Source organism: Actinia tenebrosa, unplaced genomic scaffold (genome assembly GCF_029948245.1).
Source record: "Actinia tenebrosa isolate PJP-AT-01 unplaced genomic scaffold, QUT_ActTen_1.0 PGA_scaffold6__47_contigs__length_16458017, whole genome shotgun sequence".
NCBI lineage: Eukaryota > Metazoa > Cnidaria > Anthozoa > Actiniaria > Actiniidae > Actinia > Actinia tenebrosa.
This window is the reverse complement of record NW_028292583.1, coordinates 10,932,354-10,944,751: the sequence shown is the minus strand read 5'-3', so window position 1 is coordinate 10,944,751 and position 12,398 is coordinate 10,932,354. Positions and strand designations below refer to the sequence as shown.

The following is a 12,398-nucleotide window of genomic DNA, read 5'->3' as shown; positions in this document are numbered from 1 at the left end:
CGTTTTCCATACCTGATGAATGACGTACTTACCTGGTATAAAGGAAAAACGATGACATACTTGACTATTCGCAGTAATAATGGGTCCCTTGTTCTGTATCTGTAGGTTTGGTTCTAGGTGGTAAAAAGTGTAGTGAAGAAGTCATGGGTTACGACGTGTACACCAGCGCTCTTGCCGACGTGCTTTCTGAGCCTTCTCTCAGTATGCCGCTGACCGTAGGAATGTATGCGCGATGGGGTAGTGGCAAATCATTTGTTTTAAAAAGACTTCAAGGTATGTAAAACAATCTACACGAAATACCAACCTCCTTTAAGAGCTGTTGTAATCTCTTAATAGTCCGCTCATTCGAGTGAGCAAGGAACAAAGGCTCCAAGCCGAAGTTGGTCTCAATAAAATACAATAAATGTATTAATGCATCAAGTTCATCCTTGCCTTGGAGCCATTGTTTCAAGGTCACTCAAGTAAATTTCGTCTTTTCTTATATTTGTATACATATTTCAAAAGTAACAAAAAATAATTCTATTTTTTTGATACAGAGGAGATGAGAGAATTCGCTCACCAGGATATGCGTCCAGTTTTCCAGTTTTCCCGTTTCATTTTTCTAATTGTCCTCGTAGTATCAATTATCTTTGGTGTGACCATGTGGGCAGCCCTAGGCATCATAGAAGGCATCTGTATTGGACTTGCCCTTTTTATTAGTGCGTATTCGTTATTTCTGTGTGCTTACGTGGCGGACAGACGATATACCAATGGAGAGACTCCCTGTGCAGTTGGAGGCTACGTCGCAAATTCAGTTTCTACGCTCAAGTTGCTCTTGCAGTTCATCTTCTGTATTCCTCCGTCGCCTAGAGCTATGAAGCCTTCGCTGCCTGTACGGTTTTTCTTTACAGATTTCAGCAAGTTGACTTGTAGCGGAAGTGAAGCTGCCTCGTTGGTCGGGATGATAGAAACGCTTTGCGACGTCGTCGAATCAGAATTCGGTTTCTTTGTTAGCCGTCTTTATCGTGTGTTTCGGACTCCACATTCTGAGTATGAAGACACGGATTACATTGAAGCTCGATGGAAACGCTGCTGCTGCTGCATTCCAACCTTTATTATCTTTTTGTTTGTCATTATTTGCGGTCTAACAAGTCTCACGTTGTTTACGGTGAATGGTACCAAAGGAGGGAGCATTATAACAGGAATAGAAATAGCAACTTCAGCTGTGGTCGGCGTAGCTGTACTTGCTCACTTTCCTACGGTTTGCTCTATGCTGTACTCGCTTGCATTTTCTCAGAAAAAGCGAATCTCAGTGGTTGCGACTCAGCTTGGTCTAAAAGAGGAAGGTTTCATTCACGCTTTGAAACAAGAAGTGGAATTGCTAACTGATCTTGTGAATTGTGTGGATGGGTTCACTCGACATCAAACTCGCATCGTCATCGTCATCGACGGTTTAGACAACTCAGAGCAGTCCAAAGTTCTCCAGCTACTTGACTCTGTTAATCTACTTTTTACGGATCCTGAGGCACCGTTTATTATACTCATGGCTTTAGACCCAAGAGTGATGATCCGTGCGATCGATCAAAGCTTCAGCAGTATCTTGCGGGAATCTCATATCAGTGCCTCGGACTACCTCAAGAGTATCGTGCAACTCCCTTTCTATCTTCCGGAACCCAAATCTAACTACACCGGGGTGCTGCCTCCAAATGTTATGAGTCTTTTGGAGGACGTTCGCAATGTTGACTACGACAGTGACCATCAACCGGATATCGACTTGCGTCCAAGTAGTATTGTTCATGACGATATGGAATGGGATGGTGAAATGCTGCAATATGATAACGATAAGCGGGCGCATAGAGACTTTAATAACTGTAATGGAGGTGTTCCAGTACGCATACACCCTGACCTAAATCTAGACTCATCCTTGATTTATGAGCCAAACGAACGTGAACCTTGCTTAGCTGTTGATCATCAAAAGATGCTAGAAAAGGAGCTTGAATTAGAAGAACGAAGAAAAATATCTGCTGACTTAGCGCAAGTCTTGGCGGATAACGAAACAGTAAATCCTCTCGGAGTAAAGCGTCTCATGAACATAGTCTCTCTTACGTGTCGACTTCTTCGAGCTCGAAGTGTCGAGTATTCCTGGAAGCGGTTGGCGGCCTGGGTGAGTCTTGTAGATGGTTGGCCCTACAAGACGTCTTGGCTTGTTCTGCTTATTGAGGATAATAATACCCATATTCGAGATAATGTTTGTCTGAAAGATCTCTACGAAGCAACGCTCTCTGCAATGCCTGTTATCAATGAGGTTGACTGCATGGTCGACGGGGACCCTGTGTATTTTGAGACATTCCTTTCGTCGCATCAGCCACTTTTAAGAGCAGCAGATGTGAGAAGGTTTTTGTTGAGCACGATTCATTTGGATCAGTCATTGCGGCGGCAGATGGTTGAGTGTCTGCATGCTGGATTACCAAGTGGAAGTAACGCAAAATCTGAGACAGAAAGTGTGGGAAAACGAAGTTCTGCTTATCAGGTAAGGAAAAAAGATAGGTCGATTGTTATGCAAAATTGAAAGTCTTGTGGCCCAGAGAATATACGAGAGAGGAAGGATCTAGTAGGGGAGGGGTAAGGGACTCTACTTTGAATAATATCCCCCTCGCTCCCTCATGTCTAGGCACATAGAATATATGAGAAAGAAAGGGTCTAGTGGGGGAGGGGTAAGGGACTCTACTTTGAACACGTATAATATCACCTATATCCCCTCCCTTTACCCGATGTTACATTATGAGAATCTCTCTGTTTAATTCCTTCCTTTATCTTTTCTTTCTCTTTCTTTTTTCCTTACTTTGTTCTTCCTATTCATCTTCCTCTCTCCCTTTACACCTTTTCGTCTTCAATTAATCTTTGTTTTGACCCCCTCCCGTTCTCTCCTCTAGTGTTTTCGTTCGTTTGTTTTCAATATCCCATTTCTCTCTTCTAATATCAGTACTTGGTTATCTATTTTCACAGCTCACTGCCTCATACATTGCCAAGGAGAAACAAATTAACTTAAATAGTCTCACCATCGATGATGTCTGCAAACAGGTACAGAATGTAAATATAGGCTGCTATAATCAGACGTCATTTCCGAATTCACCATTTCACTGTTCAAACACAGCATTCAATCAAGGCTGAGGGTTAGTTTCAAAGGATAATTCAAATTTCAACCTTGTAGCCTAATCGGTTGACTGCTTTGTGTTCGACCAGTGAATCGCTGTATGGAAGATGGTGAATGGTGAATGGTGAATAAGTGAGCATGGCAGACAGTGTTTACCCTTTACTGAAGGCTTTTGATGAGATTGGTGGCACTCATTCAGCAAACTAATACCAAGCGATTGGTGGCGTGCATCCCTTCCCATGAGAATAAAAGGACAAAAGACGTGGCCGCCATGTTGGTTGATTTGACAAAAGACACCATGACAAAATCTTTTGCCGGTCAAAATCAGCCAAAATGGCGGCTATGACGTCACATGCACCTCAAGCAATATAATTATGAAACTTTAAAAGTAGAAAAAACGTTATCTAAGGTGGAATGTTTTACTGCGTTCCCTTTCCAGCTGTCCGAGCTCGAAGGTTTGGATCAAAAGCAAATGTCTACTTACCAAAAGGTAGTAACCGATAATAATATCAATGGCAAAGTCCTGGCTTCCTGTGATCTCAGTGAACTGAGTCAGATTATGGGAATGACCTTCGGTGACTGGCAGTTATTTAGAGCGTGGATTATCAACGCCAGGTACCCTCAAGAATGTGGCAGTCGGTAAGTTAGTTTGATTTGATTTGCTATCCGATGTACTTAATTTACTAACGGCTCTTAAGAATTTTGAATGAAATTTGGATAGAAGTCTAAAAAAAGCTGCTCACATGTGCGCTGATACGACTGAGATACTAGCATCAGTATCCCATTTTAAAATTCGTGGGAATAAGATTCTTTGTTTGCATTTTATCCATGTGAACGTGCCTTCTTAAGAGTTACTAGGAATCAAAGGAATTATTCTCAAGGCTATGACGATCTTGTAGTTTGAGAAGAAAAATCATTACTCCCAATATGTTTCAGTCATGTGCATTCAATTCAGTTAATGATGAAACCATTTTATTTTATTAGTCATCTTGGTAGTCGCTGCATAAGTCCAGGAGAAATGCAATGTCAGTTAATAAAAACATCATCATCAGGTGAGCTAGCATAAATAATATTCACACAATCGCAAAATCGGTAATAGTTTCCTTATCTGGGATTTCCTTGTCTCAACCATTGACCGTTGAAAGTTCTTTTTTTATGTAAAACATATTCTCACAAGGTGTTTACGCAACCTTCTTGTATAGTGTATGTGAGTTGGAGGGGAGAGGTGGGTGGGGAATGCCGGGACTCCATCTCGTCTGGAATCGGTCTCCTTAGAAAAACTAGGTATTCAAATTTGAAATTCGAAAAAGGGAATTTATCTAAAAAATCCTGGGGCTGAAAATTGTTTTGTGTCGCATGCATGATTATTACTTGTGTACTTACTGTCTGTCTTTAAGCTCAACTATTCACTGCATGATGCATTGGCTGTTATTAAAAGACAAAGATACGACACGCGCTACACATTACAGTGACATGCATTATTTGTTCTGTATTTCAGGTGGTTGGGACCAAGGAAATATCCTGGGATCACCAAAAGGTCTGAGCATGTCTGAACAAAACGAAGGCGTTCAAAATGAACCTGAACCTTCAGCAACCCAACTTGCTGAACTCAAGGCCACACAAAAAGGTGGCGAAGTTCCCGTTGATGAAAACGGTGTGCCACAGATCGTTCTACAGCCACCATCCACGCCAGGCACTGAAGAAGAAGACAACTGCGAAACCACGGAAACGGAGCTTGAAAACAGAGACGACGAAGATGACCACCATGAACAAGCAAAACTGCGGCGGTCAGCAAAAGAAAAGAGGATATCTAAAGAGGAAAAAAGTTATAGTGTGGTTGAAGACAAGATGGACAATAAATCTCAAAAATCTGGTCATAAGAAAGAGGAAACTTTGGTTGACATCGAAACAGATGAAGAGAAGGATGGGTCATCATTTACACCTCAGCCACCAATAGCATTATTTTTTAAGGAACAAGAAGATTTTCCTACACCACCTGATAATACTGACGGTGGAAGTACCACGCTAAATAAGGGTAGTGCTTCTCACGACTTAATGTTCTTTAGTGAGTCTAATGGGCATCCTAAAAAAGACCAGGAATTAACGAGAACGAGCTATGAAGACGACTTATGGATTCCAATGGAAAAACCGCGAACTTCATCCGTAGGTTCTACTGGTAGTGCGGATTTCCCACCACCTCCGTCTCCTCCAACTATTCAAGCTATGGAATGCACTTGCGAGATGATAACCCCTGATGAAAACAGAGAAATTGACAAAGCCACACTCGAGAACTCCCTTTTCTCAGACACAAAAGAAAGTAAAACCATTGGAAGACCCTCGCCAATCGTGTTGACTATGGCCAAAAATGGCCCAGTCACAAACGCTGTGGCTGTTAAACAATCAGCCACCGGAGATGCCAGAAGTACCTCTTCGTCGTCAACTCGATCGGTCAGCGAATCCACGGGTACACAATCGACGATGTTTCCTGACCGTAACAGAAGTGGCATCCCAAAATCTTATAGCACTGATATCCGATATTTACCTACGGAAAAGAGTGAACCAATAGGAACTAGACCAGTGTCTACTTCAGACATGAAGAACCAGAATATTCGTAGTTTACCAAGTTTAAAGCAACGAGCTGGATCAGAAGGATGGGTTTCTCCTAAATCAGGGTCACCCCCTGAACAGCATTGTAATGTACTGAACTCGAAAAACAATTCTAATAACAGTGACATTAATGACTTTCCTCCACCCCCACCCCCTCTGTTAAATGATTCTGGCAAATACCAACCCGATTCTCCTTGGGTTCCGCTTTTACAAAGGTTTCAAGTGGACCAGGATTCTGCAATGTACATGGATAGCGAAGAAAACCATCGACGCCCTCGGCCAAAACCCGGCTCAACAACACAAGATCAGAGATCACAAAAGTTCAGAAGCTATGCACCACATTCAAAACCCAGTGTCGTGGAAGTCAATAATTCTGAGGACAGAAAGGATAAAAAGAATGAAACCTGCGTTTGAGTAGATTTATACTGTGATTTGTAATGTGGATGGTGATTTTTGTGAAGAAAGACATCATCTTCAGTCTTTGCCAAGGTGTCACCGTTAGTCCTTTCTTGAGTTGCCTCTTCAGCTTAGGTTTGCACACATAGGAGTTCTATATGGAGCAAAAGAGTGTAACAGCTCCAAGATACTAGACGACAACACAGAGAATTAAGTATATATAAATATATGGAGTATGAAGTATAAGGATTTAACTCCCATAATGGGTTAAAAAGCTTCACTGAAAATTAACTTGCCATTATTTAGTTGAGAGAGAGATGGGGGGTCATTATAAGGACGATAAAATGAGCAAATACAATTTAATTTAAGGCACGATATCTAATATGATTTAGATTTTAAATATTTATCAACCTTGCTTACAAAGTAGGCTTTTCTGACTTTCGTGACTGCTTCAGGATATCAGTTTAGAAACAGTCCATTCAGTGATATTGCCCGGACTTTGATCAGCCCAGAGGCCTGACGGTATCTCAGGGTTCGATCTGTGATTTAGCCGTGCCCTGACTTCGATCAGCCAAGTGTTTGTTTTAGGGTTCAGTCCGGCTTTAGTTAGCCGTGTCCTGGCGGATCAGCCTTGCCTTGACATAGATAAGCCCAGAGTTTGTTTAAGTGAATTACAGCCCCGCCTTGAATTTGATCAGCCAATAGGTTGTTTCAGGGTATCGATATATTTTAGGTTTGATACTATACTGTTGTAGTAGCTTGGACTCTTTTGGGTTCCTTTTGCGATACAAAAGCTCACCAGGAAAGACTTCGTGAAAGTGTCAAAGCTTTAAATAATATGTTTTTGAAGGAATAAATTAAAAAATATACGTTTAAATGAAAAAAACAAACCAGCTATAATTAAACTAGTTACGTTAACTAGAATATATAATACACTCTTTCATTTGTTAATTTATGATCACTGCCTTAGGAACAGTACTAGTTGTTTTGTAGTGTCTGAGGGGGTTTGATTCGTTTCGGCAGTTTTTTCTATTCTCCATTAATTTATTTATATATTTAAGTAATATTAAGTGACTTTTTTATATGTCTAGCTTTGGTGTTAAATTGTTTGTTTGTTTTTTAATTTTAATATGTATAATTGTAAACTTAAAACGCCACCAAAATTAATAACTGGATTACGACATAATTTAAGTTTAGCAAGAATATAACTGAAGCAGATCTAAATTATCTGTCACATCGATTTCCAAGATGGCACAGATTTGCATTGAAATATGAATTTGAGATATTAGATCGACTTTAATGTAACTCGTTTAGGTCACGCCCACACGTATGCAAGAATTTTTTGGCGCACGCATTTGAAGCTTCACTTTCAACCCAAAAGGTCGTCACAAATTTAGACACAAACAAATTATTAGATGTTGCGTTTTTGAAAATATATCAGATACGTGTGGACGGGGTCTTATTAGTTCTTGTATCTATTTGATTGTTAAAGATATTGAACAGAACTAATGCATAATAGAGTTGAACTCTTTGATTAGTTGTTTTTATGCTTTCTAGTTACCCTGCGCGTGACGTCATCGATTCCATTTAGCACAGATTGCGGCGAGATAATACAGAATGAGGTGGGGTTCGATTACACCCATTTTTCCGCGACCATGTTACGCAGCCAACGTTTTTTGGCTTCCATCAACTTAATTTGCAAAGCGGTCCGAGTTGGCATTTTTTAGGTTCACAGATGCAACAAAAAGTAAATCAAAAATCAAAAAATAAATAAATGAAGGAATTAAAAAACAGACAACTTTGGCTGTGTTGGTTACGTAATCATAAAAATGGGAGTAATTCACAGAGCGAGAAACACGGGACTATAAGTACGGGACCATAAATATGAGACTTAAAGCACGTGTACAGGACCTTTCACCCCGTTGCGGCACCCTCAGTAGCTAAGCTTACACCCCCTGTACATATGATCTGTCTACTGTGTTTTGGGTTATAAGCCAGGCTGTTTCTTGCGTCCCAATCTTACAGCTTTCATAGATGGGTGAAAATGGAATGGATATAAAGTAACGTGGAAATCCTTTGTTTTCCTGACCCATTGCTTAGAAGACTAAAAAGAAGTGAATAGAAACCAGGTTGCTTCCATTTAACAAATTACTCATTATTGTTAACCGAACCAAGATGGCCGCCATGTCTGTTTGTCGATTCTCTCATGGATGCTTCCAACCCAACTTTTTCTCCGTTTTCTAATCCCCCCAGAAATTAAATAATATATCTTTACGATGACAAAACTATTTGAAATTTTCTTCTTTTTTTCTTTGACATCACACTTTAATACATAAATTGGTTACCACTGATTTTACGACACTTACCTACTAAAAGGTGAAATACACTAACTATCTATGTACAAAATCCCAAGTTCTAAAATACTAGATACGATTAATGACCATTGTAAACTACGGCCAGATAATTTCCTTAAATTAATAAACAATGATAGATATATTAAAAACTTCTTGATCAGTCAGTTCTAGATATTTGTCTCGTTTTGAAGTCTAAGATAAATCAATGTTGAAATGATTGCTTTTAAACCTTAGAACCAAAAGGCTACAAAACGATATATAACCTTTCACTTAGTAATTATACGTTTATACCGAATTAACATCAGGAACTCATTACATCAAATCTTTAAAATAAATACCGTTTCCATGCGCGTTAGCAAGGAACTAATAGGGGTTAAGGATCCAGCCCACGACAGAAGCGAAGACGGCGACATCGGCTATAACCCGAGATGTTTTCAGGACATTTTTTATGCGCGCGACGTCGCTCTTGCTTCTCAGAGAGAATGTCGCGCATGAAAAACCTTTTGAAAACGTGCTCGGGTCATCGTCCGACGTCTCCTTCCTCGCTTGTTTTAATGATGTTAAGGTCCCTTAATGGTAAGCGAAAGTTGGAAAGACCTGACGGAGAACAGTAAGCGCAACTAGGCAATATTCTTTGGTACCTATCTGCTTTTGAAATTGCTATCGCAATCGTTGAGAAAAGTTGAAATCGTTTCTACTTTTTGTTAATATTACGGAACCTTTCTAACTGTTGCAAAACAGCTTCCATGAAGTTTTAGTCTAGTTTGATAACTTTGATTAAGTTCACGCTTTTGTCGTTACTGGTCCCGTTTTGACAAAGAAAAAAGGACTTGGACCTCTCCCCTAGTATGTGCCGTCTATCAATCAGCGATGTATGTGAAAGAGTTTAGGGTCCCGACGTTGTTTTTTAAGGCTGGTCACACTATTATCAAAACCATATGAAGCATTCTTACGGTATACTATCCCTAAAATAGACTAATGCTTTATTGGTAAGGTTTGATGGGTCGTATGACCCAGCCTTTACCTGGGCCCAGTTGCTCGAAGCAAATACAGCGAGTGCTGTACTGATTGAGGTTAGAAGTTTCACCCATTCTTTATAGTTATGCTTCCCAGACAGTGACGGCCTTGTTTGTCGTTAATATGAAGTCCGATGTCTTATGACCGCAGCCAAAAAGACCAGCTCTCTAGAGATATCTGGAACACGTGTCTGGAAAGTGCAACCTAAAAGCTATATATTAAAAACCAAGCTCTTTTTCCATACAGGGCAGGCAAAGATTACTATTACAGTGACTTCAGTTGGAAATGCCCAGTGTGTATTTAGAAAGTTGCTTAAAAACCTACGTTCCTTGGTTGGTATAAAAACTAGGCTGCAAAGGTGCTTTTAAACTCGATCTTGAGATGAGCGCTTTATCCCAATCGAGCAACAAGACCGGCTAAAATAACTAACTCAAGACTGAACTGCGATGACCGACCCAACTTAGAAAAATATTAGCTTTTCCCTCTTAAATATGTTTTACATTAAATCAGTGAATTCTATAAGCGGAATAACGCAAAGTCAATTAAGTGCCATAATCACATGGCAATTGGTTAAATGTTTCGTAAATACTTTCCATGAGTGCCATATGTAGCTACAGAGAACCACCTACAGTACTGATAACAGTATTCGGCTTCATCCGTAAGTGTTGACTGTGTTTGACTGACGATAAGCATGTCATGAAGGGACAAGCTTTTCTGGTGTCACTTTCTGGCAGGAGTCCACTACTGCGTCCTTCTAGCCATTTTAAAGCAAGAGCCAGACATGGCTGACAAAGTACTGCAAGGCCGTTGTCAAACTGAAGTTAATAAAATCTCTTGCACATTCCAACTCCTTTCTTTGATTTGCAATTCCTTCCTGGCAATCAGAGAACGACGAAGCAAACTCATTAGCCATTTTTCTATTTTCTTCTGTCTCTACTCGAATCCATATATTACACTCAAATTCAAATGAACGGGCATTGGGCCATCTTGTAAATCATTACGTTGTGAAATTCCTCTCCTGAGAACACCTGGTGGCCAGCTATATCATGGTGTTTGTGGGAGTATCTAGTGCTGTGCACACAGCAGAAGTCCTTAATTTCAATCCACCTAGGATTGCAATACAAGTTGTTCACTCTGCCACCATCGGGTGCATACGACAGTTAGTACATCAACTGGATATGACACGTTCACAGCGGTGCTGTAATTTCCTAATTGGAAGAGATTATCGTAGAAGTTGTCTAACGCGTATGTTAGCAGCCTAGCTGTCAGAAGTTTCAAACAGGGAAACCCTAATATGTCAAATTAGAGACTTTAAGCAGAATTCTTAATGGGCTCAGCATTTCTTACTTATTTACCACTTTGGTAAATAGCTCGAACAGGAAACCATTATTTCACTGACTTGCTTGTTCCAAGGTCTCAAGTTTCATGGCAAAAGATTCCAATGGCCCAAAGAATTATCAAATTCGGTTATGATCCTAATAGTGGTATTATTTTTTTGGAATTCTTTTAAGCTATTTTTTAGCTTTTTTGTTTCATTTTTGTTCGTTTATATATTCTTTTTTTTTGTTGTCACTTTGTTGGAGGTATTGGTTCTAGAACCAATGCAATGTTTTTCACTTCTTATCTTTCCCTTCTTTTGCTTCGTTCGTACTACTGTCCTTGGCTTGTCCGGTTTTCGATGAATCCTTTGGGTTGGATTTGGGTTTTGCAGATGTGTCTTTTTCCTTTGAGGGTGAAGGTTCTTTAGGGTGCTTTGCTTTATCTGATGCTTTGGCTTTGGCTCCATCACCTGATGATTTCTCATGTTGTGTTTTTCCTTTAACGGCATCTTTTTTAGTTGCTCCTTCTGAAGGCTTGCTTTGGTCTTTATGGCTTGTCTTGTCTTTGTGGCCATGACTAGACTCGTGACTTGCATGGAGCGGCTTACCATCTTTATGGTGTTCCCTTTTAGGTTTGGGGTTCTTATGGTGTTCCTTGTGATGGTCCTTGTGATCTTGACTGGAGTCACCACTTGCATGATGCTCCTTGTGATCATGACTGGAGTCACCACTCGGATGATGGTCCTTGTGGTCATGACTGGAATCGCCACTTGGATGATGATCCGTGTGCTGTTCCTTATGATCATGACTGGAGTCACCACTCGGATGATGGTCCTTGTGATCGTGTTTAGAATCACCACTCGGATGATGGTCCTTTTGGTGCCCTCTGCCAGGCTTGTGATGTCCCTTGCCAGATTTGTGATCCTCTTGATCATGACCATGAGGTTCCTTGCTTGTATCGTCCCCTGGATGATGATCCTTGGCATCCTTATGGTGGTCCTTCTTGGGTTTGTGATGGTGGTGATATGGGTCAACAGGGAACTGGTTATGAGGCTGAACAACAGAATAACATAGTTAAGAAAAGAATGATGGAAAATGCACTGTTTTAAAACTTTTTTGAAATCATTCAGCACACATCTAAGATGTAATGTTACATCCAGTTCATGAAAATATTTTTTAAACACCTTTCGAAATTTCAACTGGGCCCTACATTCATTATATCAAGACTTGAATGCCTGAACCAATCTATAATGTAAAGCCTGGTTCACACTAGTGATGCAAGCATAAGTATATTATTTCATTCTACCATGATATAAAGGAGGTTAAATAACTCCGAAAGACTATGTGCACTCGTATATGTCGTTATAAATGCTTATGCTTGAGTCACCAGTAAGAACCCAGCTTTAGAGCAGTTAAGTATACTTACATCATTTCTGAAGTCTTCTATCGTCTTGTACTTGTCCAATCTTTTCTGTAAATCCGGATTGATATCGAACTTTTGATTGCCCTGCGAGAGAAACATTTAGAAAGTAAGGGGTATGTTCCAGAACTTATATTACAATCACAAATCGA

General features: G+C 40.2%; 2 protein-coding genes across 5 annotated transcripts in view; one reads left to right on the top strand and one right to left on the bottom strand.

Moving 5' to 3' along the window:
- LOC116291867 (kinase D-interacting substrate of 220 kDa B) overlaps window positions 1-7,670 on the top strand; it is a 39,941-nt gene extending 32,271 nt beyond the window's left edge. For all 4 annotated transcript variants that reach the window (XM_089038721.1, XM_031699090.2, XM_031699091.2 and 1 more), the window contains 6 exons: window positions 106-273; window positions 537-2,509; window positions 2,986-3,060; window positions 3,573-3,772; window positions 4,118-4,185; window positions 4,632-7,670. In XM_089038721.1, the coding sequence (XP_088894847.1) occupies window positions 106-273; window positions 537-2,509; window positions 2,986-3,060; window positions 3,573-3,772; window positions 4,118-4,185; window positions 4,632-6,154 (4,007 nt within the window). In that variant the 3' untranslated portion in view covers window positions 6,155-7,670. The remainder of the gene's footprint in view (window positions 1-105; window positions 274-536; window positions 2,510-2,985; window positions 3,061-3,572; window positions 3,773-4,117; window positions 4,186-4,631) is intronic.
- A 1,084-nt stretch (window positions 7,671-8,754) lies between these two features.
- The window catches only part of LOC116291868 (uncharacterized), a 30,309-nt gene continuing 26,665 nt past the window's right edge, over window positions 8,755-12,398 (bottom strand). Inside the window, exons 36-37 of the mRNA XM_089039381.1 lie at window positions 12,253-12,333; window positions 8,755-11,879 (exon numbers count right to left, since the gene is read on the bottom strand). Coding sequence (XP_088895507.1) covers window positions 11,121-11,879; window positions 12,253-12,333 — 840 coding nt within the window. The 3' untranslated portion in view covers window positions 8,755-11,120. The remainder of the gene's footprint in view (window positions 11,880-12,252; window positions 12,334-12,398) is intronic.